Raw genomic sequence first — 19,427 nt, 5'->3', positions numbered from 1 at the left:
TTGCATGCCTATTTTGAAAGGCTCTATTTTCCCTGGAATGACTGAAGAAAGATGTGTGGGGTTCTGAGCCCTACGTTGACAGGGCTGGCAGAATTTTATATTCTGAATGTATTCTACCCTTGCCATGGCCAGGCCAGCTTTGGAGACCTTGAGCCTGACAGAGGGTAGAGCAGTAGCAGTCAGAAATTTGCTAGGATTGTAAATTGAGAATTTGGGATTTGAGTTCTGTCTCTGTCACTGATTATTTGATGTATCTGTTTCTTTGTGTTTCATTTTTCTAATCTGCAAAAGGGAAATCAGTGCTGACATTTTTCAAGGTTGTCTTGTGGAGTCACTAATCCTGGCTTAGATTCATCCTAATTCTTTAAGTGTTGCACATTATAAAACCATCGTTCAACTTCTAAGCGAAGAAAGTTAAAAGATTCTGAAGCCGGCTGGGCGCGGTGGCTCACGCCTGTAATCCCAGCACTTTGGGAGGCTGAGAGGGGTGGATCAGAAGGTCAGTAGTTCAAGACCAGCTTGGGTAACACAGTGAAACCCCATCTCTACTAAAAATACAAAAATTAGTCGGGCGTGGTAATGAGTGCCTATAATCCCAGCGACTTGGGGGGCTGAGGCAGGAGAATTGCTTGAACCAGGAGGTGGAGGTTGCAGTGAGCAGAAATTGCGCCACTGCACTCCAGCCTGGGCAACAGAACGAGACTCCATCTCAAAAATAATAATAAGATTCCGAAGCCTCAGCTTGGCCTCTTTTCATGGAAGAAAAAAATTCAGGATCTCAGTGTGAAGCTAAAATTTCAATCCTCTGGTTTGATGTGACAGGCTCAGCTTAGGATTGTAAGCCCTGTCCTGTATCATTGAATATTTTATAAGGGGAAGCAGCCCTGCTAAAATCCATCAATTTTACAGGGGATTATAGCAAACACAAGGTGTCCTCTCAAATAGAACCTGACCATCTAGAAAATAGGTCATACCTAAATCAGTAAAAATGCAATTTGGGATTAATTTTGGAAGTTTACAAATTTTCAGAAGTGATCAAAAGTATGGTTGAAGTAGTTGCATTATTAAAATCATGCCCTGCTAGTCAAATGTCTGTTGAGGCTGGTGGTAGGACTGAAAGGTGAAGGGGCCTGTGAGAGGTGTCCTGCCTTCCTGGGACACAGACTGGAGACAGACTATGAACTCGAGATCAGAATTTGTATGGACTCTTGGGGTCTTGAGAGAAAAAAGGAGAGCCTTCAGGCAACCTCCTGAGAGCCACAAAGGAAGCTGCAGCTGAGTCCTGGTTGGCTGAGACCAGCGTGCTGCCTTCTCTGGCTCTGAGTCTCACCTGCATCATGAAGTAGGGTCAGAAGCTTGTGTTCACTTCACTCTTTCATTTCTAGTTTTTTCAGCTCTTATCTTTCCCTTCATCTCCTGGGGTTTGGATTTGCCGGTTTGGGGGCTCTTTTTTTTCCCTTTTTCACACATGGAACATGGTAGAAAGATTAAAAACAGGTTAAAACCCTGGAGCAGTTCAAACTCAAAAAGCATGTGCTTCAATGAGAGGGGAAGCAGAGTGGAAAGAATCTGCCCATGCGGAGGCATCCTAAAATCCCAGCACTTTTCATGGGGGGGAAGCACATCCCTTTAAGCCCTGCTCCCTCACAGGGCCTTGTACCTCTAGAGGGCCTACCAAGATTTAGTCTTTTTTTTTCTTTTCTTTTTTTTATGAGCCAGGGTCTTGCTCTGTCACCCGGGCTAGAGTACAGTGGTGCAATCATAGCTCACTGCAGCCTTGAACTCCTGGGCTCAAGCAATCCTCCTGCCTCAGCCTCCTGAGTAGCTGGGACTACAGGCATGCGCCACCATGCCTGGCTAATTTTTTTTATTTTTGGTAGAGATGAGGTCTCCACTGTGTTGCCCAGGCTGGTCTCAAAACTCCTGGGCTCAAAAGATCCTCCCACCTCAGCCTTCCAAAGTGCTGAGATTACAGGCATGAGCTACCACCCCCAGCCAGGATTGAATCTTTATCTGAGAAGCTGGCACAAGTACGCTGGCACTCACCTACAGTGAACAGCCTACTTTAAAACAAGATGGGAAATCACTGTGGTTTCTGTCGGGCAAGTGGCACTCAGGGCTTTTATCCACCCTCACTGATGCTGTGGGAGACAGTGCTGATCACACTCCTGCTAACTACAGTGCATGATGAGAATAGAAGCACCTGTTTTAAGACCTTCCCCAACCAAGCTGGCAGTTCTAGACATTTGTGGATCCTGAATTTCCTAAGAGCTACCATCCCTCCACACTGTCACCAGAGAGATGGGGCCAACGAGATATGTTTTCCATAGGACCTGGCCATGGGCACAGATGCGGAGGGAGAGAAGATCAAGGACCCTATGCGAGCCATCGTCCCCATTCTGCTGGACGCCAATGTCAGCACTTACGACAAAATCCGCATCATCCTTCTCTACATCTTTTTGAAGAATGGTAGGGCTGTGGGACCTAGAGAAAGGCACAGGCCCTGTCTTGGGGAAACTGAGACAGCTGAGAAAGAGGAAACAAAGTAGAGAAGTCATTTAAAAGATACGGACTGGGGAAGGGAAAGAAGATCCCGGGGGCCCTTCTTGTTTGGGGAAATACAGTGTAGTCAGATCATTGCAGCTAGAGGCTGAATGTTCCCCGGTCATTGTAAAGTTAATAAATGGTGTGGAGTAGATGGAAGACGACAGGGCTGGGGAGGGAAGGAAAGCTGCTTGGCCTCATGGCCAGTTTACCAGAGCTCTGCCCACCAGGTATTTTTAACTTGCATCACATTGGTAATCTCTGCCTTTAAAAACTGACTTTTACCCAGTTCAATCACAGTTGCCCAGGAATGTCCATTGTACAAAAGATAGATAATAAAACTCTCGTCCAGTTTGACTTGATTCAGGGTGCGGGTGGGCAGGGGTTGCTGAGAAGCCAGGGGGCAGATGGAAACACAGACTGTGAGGAGCAGCTGCTGATGGTCCTCACTCAGGCAGAGTGGCTGGAGGGGAATCGGGATCCTCATGTTGTCCTCACCGACAGTGAAGCTGATGAGTTAGAGGAGCAATGTCCACTAACGCTGAGGGGAGAAGGGCCACCATCCAGCCTGTCCCATTGGGTGCATGGGGGCTGTGTGTGGTGATCGGGTGTCTTGTGCCCTCAGGCATCACAGAGGAAAACCTGAACAAACTGATCCAGCACGCCCAGATTCCCCCAGAGGACAGTGAGATCATCACCAACATGGCTCACCTCGGTGTGCCCATCGTCACCGATGTAAGAGGCCAGCTCAGGTTCTGCAGGGAGGCGGGAGGGGAGCTGGCAGATCTGTCTGCTTCTGCTCTCTGACTGACGTACGGCGTCCTCTGATACACACTCGTACGTCAAGAGAGAGAGACACGGAATCAGAGGATAAAGGTGTAAAGCTATATATAAACTAGAGGCACAAAGCCAAGAACTAGACCTGAACAGCAGTGAGTCATTCACAGACGTGAAAGCTGAGCTGTCTTGGAACCAAACCATAACAGGGTCCCCGCCGTTTTATCTGTCTTGTCTCAGGGTCCGTCTGGCCTCACCTTTGGACAGCTTAGCCTCAGCGTCCCCTGTGAAGATGAGAATATGATGCTTAGAGCTAGCAGTTTGGCCACCTTTGAGTCTACTGCACTGGGTTGGTTCAGAGCCAAGTTAGGGCAGGTTATCTGGGAGGCCTGGACCATGTGATGTGCTCTAGAAGAGGTGGGGTGAAGCCTCCAGGACCCTTGCAGAGGACTCTGCCATGAGCCTCGTATGTCGCAGCCCCACTGTGTGCTTGTCTTCTATAGGCACAGCACTAACAAAGCTAGGGTTGCAAATATTCTCCCTCTGGAATCTTATAGACAAAACTGTTCCAGTGCCACCAGACCATAGCCCTGTAACTAGCAGCAGTTTGGCATTTTTAAACCCTTGCTCACAAGAGGGATCAAAATGAGAATGGAGACATGCATTCATTCAGTATAGCCGTGCTGCCGAAATCCAGTACGGCATGCTCCAAGTAGTATGCCCTCCTCTAACACGCAGCAAACTACTTTTTCAACTGCCTGGAGTTTGTTGTTTTTTTTTTTTCTAATGGCACTTACATACTTGACCTATGTTTGCCATTTTTTATGACTTTTTTTTTTTTTTTTTTTTTTTTTTTTTTGAGAGAGAGTCTTACTCTGTTGCCCAGGCTAGAGTACAGTGATGAGATCTTGGCTCACTGCAACTTCTGCCTCCCAGGTTCAAACAATTCTCCTGCTTTGGCCTCCTGAGTAGCTGGGATTACAGGTGCACACCACCATGCCTGGCTAATTTTTGTATTTTTAGTAGAGACAGGGTTTTGCCGTGTTGGCCAGGCTGGTCTTGAACTCCTGACCTCAGGTGATCCGCCCACCTCAGCCTCCCAAAGTGCTGGGATTACAGGTGTGAGCCACCACACCCAGCCTTTTTATTACTTTAAAGAACAAGTTTGCTCCAGGTTCCCAAAAGGGCACATTTTGGGCTATTCCAAGGAAAACCATGCCCCCCATTACTCTTTGCCATTGCTGCCTCTGGGGTCCTTCAGAGAATTTCTAGAGAGTAGCAGAGGTCACCTAGGGCCCAAGTGGCCCTGACTCAGGTTCTCACCTGGTGTGTGTGTGCATGCAGTCCACGCTGCGTCGCCGGAGCAAGCCGGAGCGGAAGGAGCGCATCAGCGAGCAGACCTACCAGCTCTCACGGTGGACTCCTATTATCAAGGACATCATGGAGGTCAGTGCTGGGGCGTGGGGAGGAAGAACCAGGCCCAGGGCCCTTGGATTGTCGGCCTGGATGCTTCCAGCTTCACCTGCTGCGAGGTGCCACTGACTTCACGGGTGCTGCCTCCACTTGAGGATTCCCATCCAGGCCTCCTTCAGCCCTCGTGGCGCCCCTTGCCCTGCGGGTTTATGAAGAGCTGATAGACTGTTAAGCACAGCCCCAGATCTATTTGTCGTTACGTCTTGGAGGACTCAGCTCCTATAACAGAGACCCCTCTAGGGTGCCGCATCCAGAGGGGCCCAGGTGCCTCTCAAAGGTCAGATGAGTGACATCATATCTCCACACAGGTGGCTCAGCACACCTCCCCAGTGCAGCCCTGCCTGCCCTGCCCTGCCCTGCCCTGCCCTCCTCCTGTTGTTCCCTACCTGAGCCTCCACACACAGCAAATCAGACTCTGCTCCTCTGGCCAAAGCAGCCCCTTGCCTGGCATGTTCTCACCCTTCCACTTCCCTTCCCAGATCCTGCTTTCCATCAAAGCCCCTCTTGAATCTCACCATTTCCATCTGCTGCCCCATCTGTCTGAGCACTCAGCACACGGAGGCCTCCCCTGGACTCCTTAGTGCACATGTGCCACTCGGTGCCTCGGGTCGCCTTTTCGTTTGTTGGTCCTGTCCCCTCAGCTGCTGTGTCATCTGCACAGGGCCTCTAGTGCAGCAGGTGTTTTTGCAGTTGTTGTCTCTGCTAAAGAGACATGTTGGGCTGCCAGGTGTATAAGGTGGTGGCCACCACCATAGCTCTGTGGGGTCACTCCCTTCTCTCCTTGTAGCGGGAAGAGACCCTGCATAGAATCCCGCACCACTAGATCTTTCCAACTTGATTGGTGAACAAAACTAGGGTCTAGAGAATGAAGGAGTTTTTCTCGGGATCCCTTAGTTAATTCCTGGCAGCCCAGGTGTTCCTGTTGAATTGTACATTAATATAAATGTATTTTAAATATATAGAGTGAGTCAGCTCCCATTTTTAAAATCCACAAATTAAAAGGATGGGTGAACATGAAATATCTAGAAACCTATTATATCTCTTTGCTTGTTGGGATAGCCAACCCCTCTGCCTCATTCCCTCCTTTGTTCTCTGCTCCCTTTTGCTCCCCCTCCTCTCCAATCCCCTAAAGAGACATGTGTAGGCTTCATGTGGGAGCTGTAAGGAAGAGTGTGGATTTCTAGGCAGCAGGAGGTAGATGGTGAGAGTCCACCCACCAGATAATTAGACACTTGGAAAACGGAGTGGGTAAGACTCCTTTGTGCAGGAGAGACTGCTTGTGCCTGGTTTCTACAAGGCTGATGGCAAGTATCAGGAATTTATTGGACAGAATGCATCATTTATAAAACCTCACATAGATTATGAAAGTGAATAAACTGGAAGAGAAGCAAGAAAAAACTTCTCTTAAAAAGCAGGCTATCTCAGCGTCCAGACAGTTACAAAGCATCTGGTCTAACTGAGCCCTGTGCTAGGCACCTCTGGCCGCAGGGAAGGGAGCTCTGGTTGCTGCAAACCTGGCCATGGCTTTGCCAAGTGACATGTTCTCCAGATCATCTGGCCTTGGTTCCCGTCAGCACTTTTCAGACAGATGGCAAGCTAATATCTGTCTCTTTTCCTTCTAGGACACTATTGAGGACAAACTTGACACCAAGCACTACCCTTATATCTCTACCCGATCCTCTGCCTCCTTCAGTACGACTGCCGTCAGGTAGGTGAAAATCCCTGAGCAAGGACAGAGCAGGGCCAGCTCTGGTTGGATGTCAGCTCTGTAGCAGTCCCACTGTGTGGCTATGTGATCTGCCAGAACCCTCTCGCTGCTGCTCCCCACAGCTGCAGCGTGGGCCAGGTCCGCACAGTGGCCCCACGGCCCTTCCCCCTCCAGCATCCTGTTCCTCTCTGATTCATCCCTCACACCTCCCTCCCTTACTCCGCATCAGCCGTGCCAGCTTCCTCGCACTTCTCGAACAGTCAGGCCCACGTCTGCCCCAGGACCACTGCACTTGCTTTTCCCTCTGCCTGAAATTATCTGTCCCCAGATATATCTGCATGGGTTGGGCACGGTAGCTCACACCTGTAATCCCAGAACTTTGGGAGGCCAAGGCGGTTGAATCACTTGAGGTCAGGTATTTGAGACCAGCCTGGCTAACATGGTGAAGCCCCATCTCTACTAAAAATACAAAAATTAGCTGGGCATGGTGACTCATGCCTGTAGTCCCAGCTACTCAGGAGGCTGAGGTAGGAGAATTGCTTAAACCCGAGAGGCGGAGGTTGCAGTGAGCCAAGATTGCATCACTGCACTCCAGTCTGGGTGACAGAACAAGACTCCGTCTCAAACAGACAAACAAAAGATATGTCTGCATGGCTTGCCGCTTATCTCCTTTGGTCTTTAATCAAGTGTTACCTTCTCCAATCTTGCCTCACCACCGTGTTTAAAATTGCAGCGCATCAGCGTTCACAGCTTTACTCCTGCGGTCCAAGTGTGGAGCAGCCCACATGTCCCCCAACTGACGAGTGGGTACCACACGTGGTCTCTGCACACAGTGGCTCCTGAGAACAGTGAGGGCTGAGCACGCACTCGGGATGGTAGAGTTATCAGCTTGAGAGGGCAACCCGGGCACTGCAGCTGTGCCACTCCTGGCACCCCAGGATGTACACGTCTCTGTCCCTCCTCTCCTGCTTTCCCCGCCTGTCTTCTCTCTTGCGTCTCCTCTCTCTGTGTTCACTTTTGGCCTCAGCTGGGCCAGAGGCCTGTGGCGGCCTCTGTGTTATTGTGCAGCCCTTCTCATGGCAGCAGAGGCAAAACGAAAATTGCCAAACATGGCATAAAATATAAAATCCCCAGTAGCGCCACAATCAGGCTGGGTGATGAGAACAGGATGTCAAATGATTGCACAAGGAACAAAAGTGACCGTGAGATTCTCTGTTGGCCCAAACGGTGCCCCAGGCTTCTTCCTGATTTGGAAAGTGACTGTAAGGCTGTCATGAGTCAGGAAGAAAGGTGATGCATTGCAGTGGCCAGAAAGGACTTGCTCCTTTCATCTCATTTTTCTCATTTTCTTAACCTGGGAACAACCCATTTGTTCCTATTTCTCAGTCAAAGGTAAAGGCTATTGAAGGAAACCCAGGGACAGAGGGAGGCCCCTCTGGGAGAGCCCCACCACTGAAGTACTCTTCTTGCCTGGCTTCACCGCGATTTCCAGAAGGCAGCTCAGGGATGGAGAAGCCTCCCCAGTGGTGCCCGGACAGGGTTCCAGGGCTTCCCTGTGCTTGGCCCTATAGCACCGAGCTCTTCATCAGACCAGGATTTGGGCTCACTTCCTTCTCCCTACCTCCCCATTCAAGGACGACCTTTTGGTCAAGGCCTGTGTCTCCTTGGGATGTGGTACTGGGGAGGCCCTCACTCAGTACATGTTTTCAGGGGATCTGTGTGTCAGCCTGAAGGCGGCTCTTAGACTGTCATCACTGTGCACTGACAGCAGAGTGTCCCAGGCAAGCTCAGAGGCATGCACGACTTGGGGTAGACGTCTGCATGAGCCTGTAGCAGGGGGATGCTACTGAACTTGACCCAGCAAAATGTCAGAGCTGAACTGATCCTGTCTGTCGCCTGCATGTTTCTAAGAGTGACAAGGTCACAGCAGCACAGGCGTTCATAGTGACTCTTCTCCTGGGAACCAGACCACTTGAAAATTGCATTGCAGTGAAATTCAGCCAACACTCACTAAGCGTCTACTCTGTTTGGGGCACAAGTGTACAGACCTAATATGTAAACAAACCACTGGGGTATGAAGCACTAGATGCCGTGAGTGCAGATAAACTGACTGATATACGTGCACTCTCTCTCTCTCTCTCTTTCTCTCTCTCACTCTCACTCTCCCTCCCTCCCTCCCTCTCTCTCTCTCTCTCAGCGCCCGCTATGGGCACTGGCATAAGAACAAGGCCCCAGGCGAGTACCGCAGTGGCCCCCGCCTCATCATTTTCATCCTTGGGGGCGTGAGCCTGAATGAGATGCGCTGCGCCTACGAGGTGACCCAGGCCAACGGAAAGTGGGAGGTGCTGATAGGTGAGTGGCCATGCTTCCAGCGGAAGGCGCCGCCGCATCGCACCTCAACTCCATTCCACGCTTTGGTGTCGCATTCTGTCATAGACTCCCTTGACCCACAAAGCTTAGTCTCTGTGGACAGCAGAAGCTGGGGGCCAAGGGTTCCCTCCTTGGTCTGCCCTGCCGCGTCTCTCAGTGGAAGGCAGCCTCATGAGGTAAGAAGTGCCTGATCGCAGGGTCTGGCAGACTCAGGCTCAGGTTCCTGCTCTGCAAACTGCAAGTAGGGGACCTTGAGCAAGTGGCTGGAGCTCTCCAACCATTTTTTTACTCAACAAAATGGGATCAGTAATACTCACAGCATGGAACTAGGCCCAAGATGAGGTCTGTCAGTTTCCTGGCATTGGCCTCATACCCAGGCAGAAATGGGCAGTGAATGGCAGTCAATCGCTGCCCTCTTCACTTGTCAGGTGGAGATGGACAGACAGCTGTGAGCAGGTGCTGCCTGAAACTACTGCCTGACCATTGGACTCTGCTCAGGGCTACCCCAGCCACCTCCAACCACTTTCTAGCTCTGCCATGCCTTCTCGTATTTCCTGTTCGTTTTCCAAAAGAGAGGAAGCGACTCGTAGGAGCTGACAACGCAGCAGGAGCTTTTTCTCCCTTCTCTTGCCTTTGGGGGCTTCTATGATGTTTAGGGCTGGAAGAAGATGAATGAGCTAAGAAAAGTCTTGCTTTCTCCAGATGCCTCCCTTTTTGTCCTGTTTTGCCCTTAACAAAATGGAGGGAACCCACCAGCCTGGGGGGCCCTCTCAACACTGGCAAGAAGCTGTCATGTTCACTACCCTGGCTGGGCTCTGTTCTCAGTGGAAACAGGCTCATGCTGAGCAAGAAGAGGCCAAGGCTCTTGGCCTCCATTTGGAAAGGGGTGTGCTCTGCACCCGGTGGGGAATTATACTCTCCAGGGCCAAGGATGGCTTCTCAGGCCACTTACACATGAACTGCTACAGGGAGAGGCCCGGAGCTGCCCCAGCTGGGAGGCATCGCTGACCTTCTGCCACAGGTGCCCACCACTGGTCTTAATCCCAGGCACAGTCATTATCTCAATAACAAGTGGCGGTTTTATACTTCCAATTTGGGGTGAGCAAGTCACAGCACCCCCGCAAGGTATCCAAGTGAGCAGACTCCGTGGACCAGTCCACATGGCTGTTCCTGGGTTTTTCAAGATGGATCTGGGGCTGTCAGCCGCGTCTCTGAGAGCACAATCCGGTGGGGAGACTGTACCTCCCCGCCACAGCCCTCCAGCTTCCCGTGTCAGGTCACTAGCTCTCCACATAACTGTTTCTCCCTCCCGTTGTGTAGCCCCGGTGAGAAAGCCCTCTGCTCCCTGCTTGCATATGTGTTGCATGAATGTAGGGAGTAATTCTGGAGCTCAAACACAGCTTTTCTGGACAGAAGCTGTCACAGCCAGGCTTTGGGTGTAAATCTTCCCCTTCATCTTTAGACCTGACTTGAGGTTCCATATATTGGGAGGTGGGAACCTGGGGGTATGAAGTTGCCCATGAAGATTCATGGAGGGGCCTCGCACAGACAGCTGACGTCCGCTGTGTTGCCTCCCCTGCTTTGTGCATGCCAGCCGCCTTGCTGCCGTGTGTGTGCGCGCTTGTGTGTGTGCGCTTGTGTGTGTGTGTGCATGCACGCATGTGTGTGTCTGGCTTTCTCATACCTCATTGACTGCATAAAATGTAGGCCTAAGTTGGCATGTTCCTGTGACGTACCTTTGTTCAAGCAGTCAGCTGGCCTCTGTTCTCCCACAGGTTCTACTCACATTCTCACTCCCACCAAATTTCTCATGGACCTGAGACACCCCGACTTCAGGGAGTCCTCTAGGGTATCTTTTGAGGATCAGGCTCCAACAATGGAGTGAGAGCCAAAGAAACAAAGTAAAAGCAGCTTATTACAGAAAAGAAACTCTTCCACTCTGAAGGGCTTTCTTTGATTATTCCGTCACTCTTTTTCTTTATTTCTTCCTTTTTAGTTTATTATTTATTTGATTTTGTTTCAACAAGAAAATGCTTGCAGTTCTCAACACCGATTGAAAATGTGTCCAGTGCTGCCCTCACAGCCCTGCCATGAACCCTCCGGGCTCCGACCTGCTGGCTCACTCATGCCTTGGGTTCCACACTGCTCAGTCAGACGCCTGCAGGCCGCTGGGTGGAAACCAAAAATGATAATGACTGCTGTGAACAGTTGTCAGAGAGGGAGCTGGAATTCTGGGGGATGCCTGAGGCACAGTGCCCAAGCCTGCTTGTCTGGGATGAATTTGTGGCCCCCACAAGGAATTTAAAGTGTCCTGATTTTGCTGGGTGTGGGGGTCTGAGAGCGAGGCCAGTGGACATTTGGGGAACACCTTGTCCAGGAAGGCAGGTGGTGGTGGAGATGGCTGGTCATGAGGGAAGCTTGGCAGGGAACACAGAATAGACCCAGGTCAGTGGCAGCTGGACAGATGGTGTGAATACCTTTTTCCTAGGACAGGCACTTCTCAAGGAATAAGTGATAAGGAGTAGTTGGGTCACAAGCCGCCGTCTCCTTGGGGAGCTCCAATCGTTAGTGGGAAGAGCTTTTGTTTCATGTTCCTCTGCAGGAAACAGCACTTAACAGTCATTTGCTCTTTTAGTAATTACTTTTAATTCTGTGGATCTTTTCAAGAGTTGAGTAGTCATACCCCTCTCTCTCCCACTGAAGTCCCTTGGTAAGGTCCGAGAGCCTTTCAGTAGAAATGTATTCTTTTTTTTTTTTTAAAGATGGGGTCTTGCTGTGTTGCCCATGCTGGAGTGCAGTGGCTCTTCACAGGTGTGATCACAACACACTGCAGCCTCAAACTCCTGGCCTCAAGAGATCCTCCTGTCTCCACCTCCCGAGTAGCTGGGACCATAGGCCCACACTGCTGTGCCCAGCATAAACCTATTATTAATACTCTGTGTGGTTTTAGAGAGTGTATTCTGTCTCCCACCAAGCTTGTTACCCAGAACCTGTTGTCTGCTTAGTAGACTATCCAAATTTTATTTTATTTATTATTATTATTATTATTATTATTATTTTGAGATGGAGTTTCGCTCTCGTTGCCCAGGCTAGAGTGCAATGGCGCCATCTCGGCTCACCACAACCTCCACCTCCTGGTTTCAACCGATTCTCCTGCCTTAGCCACCTGAGTAGCTGGGATTGCAGGCATGTGCCACCACCCCCGGCTAATTTTTTTTTTGTATTTTTAGTAGAGACGGGGTTTCTCCATGTTGGTCAGGCTGGTCTCGAATTCCCAACCTCAGGTGATCTGCCTGCCTCAGCCTCCCAAAGTGCTGGGATTATAGGCATGAGTCACCGCGCACGGCCGACTATCCAAATTTTGATCTTCAAAATTGTCCTCATTCCCTCCTCTCTTTCCATCCTTCAGAGATTATGGGAACCTCCTGTGTGTTTAAATGGCAGGCTTCCATCATCACATTGGTGACTCTTTAGCTTGTTATACATTCTGTCATGAGGCCATATTTTGTGTACCTGACTTTGTGTATATTATTGACAATGGACCCTTGAAAAGCCCCTTCACCTGAGCTGAGATGTGGCCCAGTGAGTCACAGAGCTTGAGTCCCCTGTGAGCAGTGGAGAGAGACCTGGACTCAGAGCCAGGAGGACTGGCCTCTACCCCAGCTCCTCCATGGGCACCTGTATGGCTGTAGGAAGATACCCTCGCTCTCTCGGCCATAGCATAGGAGCAGAGGGAAGCTGGATCGCAGTGCCCCCAGACATGCAGGACCTCTGACATTCTGTACATTCAGTGATTACGATTTGTGCCTCAAACCATGCAGTCCTGCCCACTCTCTCACTCTTTGGTGAGCCTCAGGGGAATGGCCCATCAGAACCTTGGCTAGGTGGCATCAGCAGCTGCTTGTGTAGGTAAGGAAAATGATGCTTCCTCCTAAAGGTAGGAACAGGCTACGCTGCTTATCTCCTCCTCTCTCCCTTCCTTGACATGAACGTCAGGGCAGCAGTGTGCTAAGGAACTGAAAGTAGGTGGGAAAGCAGAAAGTGGACCTGGTTATAGCCCTGGGCTATAGCTCCCATCCTGCCTGGGCTGGCCCTCCCTATAAAGCAAGGCCAGAATGGGGTGAATAAAAGCCATTCTTTAAAAAAAAAAAAAATCATTCCTTAGAAGTACCTTGATAGGTTGTAAATCAGAGACATCTGGTTCTGTGTGCAGACTGCAGGTAGGTGGGTGGATTTGCTGCAGTATGTATTTTAAGACTTCTAGAAAGACAAATGTTCAGTCGAGTCTGCAGCAATACCAGACCACTTGCGGCATCTGAAAGAATCACAGGCTCAAACTGCAAAAGCTCCTGCTAGGATGAGTTCTGGGCTTCCCTGCTTCAGAACAAGCTTCTCCTTTGCAGACTATTTTCCTTTGCGTTATATTTGATCAGCACAGGAGTTCTCAGCTGCCATCAAAACAAAGAGAAAGTAAACAGACTCCGTATATCCCTGGCTTCTGAAATCATTTGCTGAGTGGTGTTGGGTTTTAGAGCATTCAGTTAAGCAAGGCACAGAGCCCTAATACCAGTGAGGTCAGAAAGCAGATTAAGGTCTGACTTGCCCTCTTCTGTTGTGATTGGCCAGGTGACCAAAGTGCAGGACAGTGCAGACCGTCAGAAAACCTGAGTGTCCTAAAGACCAGTATTGTGACAGCATATCTTTTGTGTCTTTTTTCTTTCTTTTGAGTCAGGGTTTCACTCTGTTACCCAGGCTGGAGTGCAGTGGCATGATTTCAGCTCACTGCAGCCTGGACCTCCTGGATTCAAGCGATCCTTCCACCTCAGCCTACCTAGTAGCTGGGACCACAGGCATGCGCCACCACGCCCGGCTAATTTTTTTGTATTTTTGGTAGAGGCTGGGTTTCACCATGTTGCCCCAGGCTGGTCTTGAACTCCTGAGCTCAAGTTATCCTCCAGCCTTGGCCTACCAGTTGCTGGGATTACAGGCATGAGCCACTGCGCCTGGCCCAACATATCTTTTAAGAGAGGATGAGTTTTCCTGCAGCAAATGAGAGGTTCCTAGCAGACACCGTGCATGGGCGATGGGGCCACACCCTCTCTTCCCGGCTCCTCTCCCTCCTGTAGCTGAGGCTGGCTCCCCCGAGGTCAGGGTTAACCAACAACTCTCGCTAAATCCTCACCAATCCCTCCACGTTGTCTAAGAAATGAAATCTTTTGATTAGATTTTCACCTCTCTGCTCTGGTTGGTTTATGATAAAAGTACTCTTCACTGGGGAGTACCCAAGAGATTGTCAGAAGCAAATGAGGGAGAGCTGAAGACTGGATCAGATCTTTGTAGTACATGGGGGCCACCTGGGAGAAAGTTTGAGGGTTTTTATATTGATTATTTTGCTTCATTCCACATTGGGATCAGGTACGTTTCATTTTTCTTTGGGACTCAGATTTGAATCTGAATTCAGGCCCACCTATTTCCTGGCTGCTATTTAAGCATCCACCTGCCCATCCCCTCCCCTCCCCTCCCCTCCCAGGGGTCCTGAGAATCAAGAGTCTGGAGGCACTGCTTCTCCTGTCTATGCCACCACCCTGAGCAAGCACCTGACTGCTCTGGCCTTCATGTGTCCCATGTGTAGGACGAGAGGGGAGGGCCGGATCCCAGTTTTCCAAACCTGGCTGATGATCATACTCACCTGGGCTGCTCTTAAACGTACACGTTTTCTGGCGCCACCCTGCATATTCTGAGTCAGTAGGTCTGCTTCAGCCAAACTCAAGAATGATTGGACCAGCTAGCCTGCAAGAACACTTTCGGTTTTCAGATTCTGTCCGCATAGAAAGAAGGATTTTGTCCCATCAGAGCTTGCTGTGTCTGGCCCACAGCTTTGAAAACATGTACACAGTCATGTGGATGGGCGTCAATTTAGTTTTTAGAGACCACTGTTTACATTTCATAATCTTCCAGTTATAGGGACTAAATAGGACCCTCAAAGCAATAGAGCCCACTTGCTGCTCTATTCTGGAAAACCAATATGGTCAGTCATCTGTGGATTCAAAATGAGAACGTGTGCAAAATGTGGATTATGGACTCACTCAGCTTAATTTGCAATGTTTATAGTGGTGAGAAGCTTGACCAATTTATTAAAACAACACGGACGATTGAGTGTGAAGAACTGGCTTTCTGATGGTCAGCATTTACACCAGCTAGTCTGGTTCCCTTAAGGAAACTACACAGGTGAAGTCCTAGGCCCATGCCTGTTGCCGAGGCTTCACTGATTGTCTCCAGTACTCAGTCCTAGAATTGTTCTTCAGTCAAGACTGGGAGCAGTGAATGGTCAGTGATTAGATAATATGAGAGACTTCTAGTGCATGAATTCCCTAACCTCTGTCTGGTCTCCCCCACATCCCAGATTGACATATCAGCAGAGACAGGGAGGACTTGGGAATCAGCATCTGATCAGAGGAACTCCTTCAGACGCAGCCTCTAAGATGAGTCTGCCCTGTTATTTCCTGGAGTCATTTGGATGGCTAAGGAGGGCCTCGGGGACGTTTTCTCTGGCACATGCGCTCCTTGCTGTTGCCTTTAACGAGGAAGCTCCCAAGCGAATCCCCACACTCTGCAGGACAGGCCGTCTTTCAGCATTTGGACACGTGGGCTACATGGAGTTGCAATTTGGAGGCCCCCCATCCTGGCAATGGTTCACTCTTCAGAGTCTGGGGCAAGCCTTGTAATGTGCGTCCTTTCTCCTCATTTGTACATCAGCCTTTGGCCTCTTTTAGGACAAGCAGGAGGAGTGGTAAGGTCACAGAAATGAGTGGACTTCAGGGGAAAGGAGTGCTATAAAGCAGCCCAGGGACACACTCCTGAAACCTGCATCACATTTGCTGAAGGAGCCTCGGGTCTGCAGAATAATGAGTCAGCTTTCCAGCACAGGGCCCCTGCAGGCCGCATGCACAGGGCGTCCATCTGAGGACAAGTTCCTTGCTCAGCCAGGAGTGGGCAGCTGGGGCCTGAACTGCAGAGAAAGGGATGTTGGAAGAACAGAGAGGGCTTTCCAAGTTTCTGCTAGTCTGGAGTGACCAGGAAGGGCTGCAGTTCCAGCAGTCTTGGGTCAGCTGAGCGAGTAGTCAGTGGTCAAATGCATAGGGACCCTGGTATTGGAGTCATGCCCAATGAGCCAGCCAAAGCCTTCTTTTGCCTGCCCTTGAGGTGGAAATCTGGCATCCAGTGGTTTCTGCTCCCCTGCTCCCATGAAGGCCCATTCCTTTGCCACGTCTCCAGGGAGGCACATTTTCAAGTACGGGTCTCTTTTGTTCCGTTCTTCTCTCCCACCAGGACCTTTCTTTGAAGCGCACTGCTGCATGCGTGCGGGCCTCATGCTCACCCACACACCACCCCGGTCACCTCTCTTCTGTTGAAGTCCATGTCCAAACCACACGACCCATGCATCTTTTTTTACTGCACTTACTAGATCTCTCTCTCTCTCCTTATGAAAAAGACTTTCATTTATTTTTATTTTTATTTTTGCAGTAGAAGTATATCTAATTCCATTAGCTTAAATTTTTGCAAGCATTTCTAATCTCTTACAATACGCGGTCTCTGCAAGGTAAGGCCTCAGGTCCCCTGGCCCTTTCCCTCTCACACCTGAGGTCCCACCCACCAGGGCAGTACCAACTGGCTGGCTCCCAGAGGTCAGTGGATTCTCCCAGGGGGCTTTGCCTGTCAGCATCCTCTCCCAGGCACCATGCTTTCCACACATGGTCCCCCTACCAACTCTGGCCCCATTTTCAACCTTTCCCCCTTGCCATGTTTGGAATTTCTCTCCCGGCTTCACTTGGAGTTTAAGAGTGAATTAGAAATGCAGCTGCCCATCACCTGCAGATGGCTCTGCACCCTGATGGCGAGGCGGCTCGTTCCTTGGTGCAGCCTGGGACCCTGCCTGAGCCAGAGGATGTGTTTTGTTTATCCACAGCCCCCGAATATCTCCCAGGCCTATTGCAACGGGACCCCAACCCCAACCCCCGCTCCCCTCCCTGCTTCCACTAGACCCAGACGAGGGTGGGGGAGGGGGTGGGTGCAGATCTGGCAGTCGAGAAGCGCAGGAAAGGAAAAGTGTTAGAAACCAGAACTGGCAAGCTCACTGTCTTCTCTGCCTCCTCCAGGATCCACGCACATCCTCACCCCACAGAAACTGCTGGACACGCTGAAGAAACTGAATAAAACAGATGAAGAAATAAGCAGTTAAAAAAATAAGTCGCCCCTCCAAACACGCCCCATCCCACAGCGGTCCACAGCGTCCCACCACCGCCCGCCTCAGTTCTTTGCGTCCGTTGCCTCCCCAGCCCTGCACGCCCTGGCCGGCACTGTTGCCGCTGCGTTCTCGTGTTCAGTGATGCCCTCTTCTTGTTTGAAACAAAAGAAAATAACGCATTGTGTTTTTTTAAAAGAGTATCTTACATATGTATCCGGAAAGGAGAAGTTCATGTGCAGTTGGTGTGCAGCAGGAGAAGTTTCTGGACTGTTAGGATGAATGGACGCCTCCTCCCCGTTATTTAAGATTTGTGACCTTGTACATAACCCTGGGTGACATGTGCACATTGCTTGGGTATGGAACGGTAGAAATTTGGGTGTTTTTAAAACCTTGTTTGGGGTTGTTCCTGTCCTCGTTGAGAATCATAGAGATGTCTGTGTTCTTGGAGTATTTCACACTGAGGACTAATCTGTTATCTTCATTCCAGTCTCTACCCCTCAGGGCCTGCTCTCATCCAAATAACCTGGGAGGTGACAATCGGGACATCTCAGGAGGTCCGAGGTGGAACAGACCTCTTTGCCTTTCCCAGTGTCTCAGGCCCCCAGTGGTGTGGCTGTGGGTGGAGGCTGGGGTGTCTGCACGAAGCCAGGCCAGCGTCTTCCTCCACAGCCCGTAACTGCCTCCTCCCCGGCCTGTGTCCACAGTGCGGGGATCCTGAGGGAAGTCCTCCAGTCTAAGTCACAGTGCCCCGACAGGTGAGAAGCAAACTCCCGCTGGGAGCCTCCATCTCTTTGGAAAAACAGTCTGGAGCCTGTGGCCCAGGCCCTTCTGTCCCCAGGCATCACCCCAACAGCTCATTTTCCCTAGTCAGCCTTCGTTCAAGGGTCAGGAATGAACCAGAACAGATGGGTTCTGGCGGTGCCTGAACAGAGGGCTGTGGCTGTGGAGAAGGTTCTTGGCCCATTGGATTCACACAGACCCTGTACCCTCTTGGCAAGAATCTTCAGTCAGATTATCCTCAGTTTCAGATACTTCATAATACCTTATTTTGTGTCGTGTGGGGTCATACGTCATCGTGTTTGTAAGAGAAGATGGTCATTTTATTCTCTGTATAAAACTTAGCTCTAAAGCAGAAACTAAAGCAGCAAATGCAGGAAAGGCTGTCTCGCCATCCTCCAGGCTCAGCAGCTCTCATTCTCCAGTGGTGAGCACACCATTTGTCCTGCTGCTGTTGTGAAATATAACAGTGGAAGTCACAAAAATGTCCCCTGCCCAGCCCCCTCGCCGCCCTTGACCTCCTGCAAGCCATGTGTGTATTACTCGTCTAGTGATGTCCTTGCAAAGTGCTGTACACGAGCTCGGCGCCGCCTCCACCTCCCTTTCAGAGCCTGCCCCCCGCCCTCTCCGCTCGCTGCATTGTGGTGTTCTCTTCTCAAGGCTTTGAAATCTCCCCTTGCACTGAGATTAGTCGTCAGATCCCTCCCCGTCTCCCTCCCAACTTATACGACCTGATTTCCTTAGGACAGAACCGCAGGCACCTGCTCCGGGTGTCGTACTCCCGCTGCTTGTTCTGTCCCCTCCCTCGGGCCAAACAGTGCTCATGCTTCAGGACCTTGTTTGTCAAAGATGTTGGTTTCCCTCTCTCTGTTATTTATATGAAAATAATTTATCAAAAGGATATTTTAAAAAAGCTAGTCTGTCTTGAAACTTGTTTACCCTAAAATTATCAGAATCTCAGTGTTTGAAAGTATTGAAGCACAAACATATATCATCTCTGTACCATTCTGTACTAAAGCACTTGAGTCTAATAAATAAAGAAATCAGCACCCCTTCCCGGTGTCCAGGGGCCTGTAGTCTGGCTTTCCTTTGGGCAACAGAAGGAGAAAGCTTTTACAGTGGTTCGTCACAGAGGAGGCGGCCACCCCAAGCTGTGGCATGGTCAAGTCAGGTCCCCATGGCTTGCATTAAATCTGTAGCTGCCTCGCATTGGGGACTAGCCATGGAACTTGTCTTGGGCCTCTAGCTGCAACAGGACGCTGCCTAGAGATGAGGCCATTCTTCCATCGCGTTTCTCCTTATCTAGAATGCCTGCCTCCCTCCTTCCCTCCCTCCCTCCCTCCCTCCTTCCCTCCCTTCCTTCCTTCCTTCCTTGTTGGAATTACAGGCACCCACCACCATGTCCAGCTAATTTTTGTATTTTTAGTAGACATGGGGTTTTGCCATGTTGGTCAGGCTGGTCTTGAACTCCTGACCTCAGGTGATCTGCCCGCCTCAGCCTTAGAATGCTTTTCTAATGCAGACACTGCGGGG

General features: G+C 50.3%; 2 protein-coding genes across 4 annotated transcripts in view; one reads left to right on the top strand and one right to left on the bottom strand.

The window, feature by feature from the left end:
• Positions 1 to 18,948, top strand: part of STXBP1 (syntaxin binding protein 1) — an 81,715-nt gene extending 62,767 nt beyond the window's left edge. Inside the window, exons 14-20 of one of the 3 annotated variants that reach the window (XM_050760018.1) lie at positions 2,331 to 2,469; positions 3,170 to 3,279; positions 4,666 to 4,767; positions 6,417 to 6,502; positions 8,700 to 8,854; positions 10,648 to 10,773; positions 17,029 to 17,172. In XM_050760018.1, the coding sequence (XP_050615975.1) occupies positions 2,331 to 2,469; positions 3,170 to 3,279; positions 4,666 to 4,767; positions 6,417 to 6,502; positions 8,700 to 8,854; positions 10,648 to 10,757 (702 nt within the window). In that variant the 3' untranslated portion in view covers positions 10,758 to 10,773; positions 17,029 to 17,172. Of the gene's footprint in view, positions 1 to 2,330; positions 2,470 to 3,169; positions 3,280 to 4,665; positions 4,768 to 6,416; positions 6,503 to 8,699; positions 8,855 to 10,647; positions 10,774 to 17,028 lie in introns of all 3 variants that reach the window. The other 2 variants (XM_050760019.1, XM_050760021.1) reach the window with 2 other exon arrangements.
• The window catches only part of PTRH1 (peptidyl-tRNA hydrolase 1 homolog), a 272,344-nt gene that overhangs the window by 229,278 nt on the left and 23,639 nt on the right, over positions 1 to 19,427 (bottom strand). The gene's annotated exons all lie outside the window — the stretch shown is intronic.

Source organism: Macaca thibetana, chromosome 15 (assembly GCF_024542745.1).
Source record: "Macaca thibetana thibetana isolate TM-01 chromosome 15, ASM2454274v1, whole genome shotgun sequence".
NCBI classification, from domain to species: domain Eukaryota; kingdom Metazoa; phylum Chordata; class Mammalia; order Primates; family Cercopithecidae; genus Macaca; species Macaca thibetana.
Note: the sequence above shows the minus strand (reverse complement) of the source record. Positions and strands in the feature narration are given on the sequence as shown.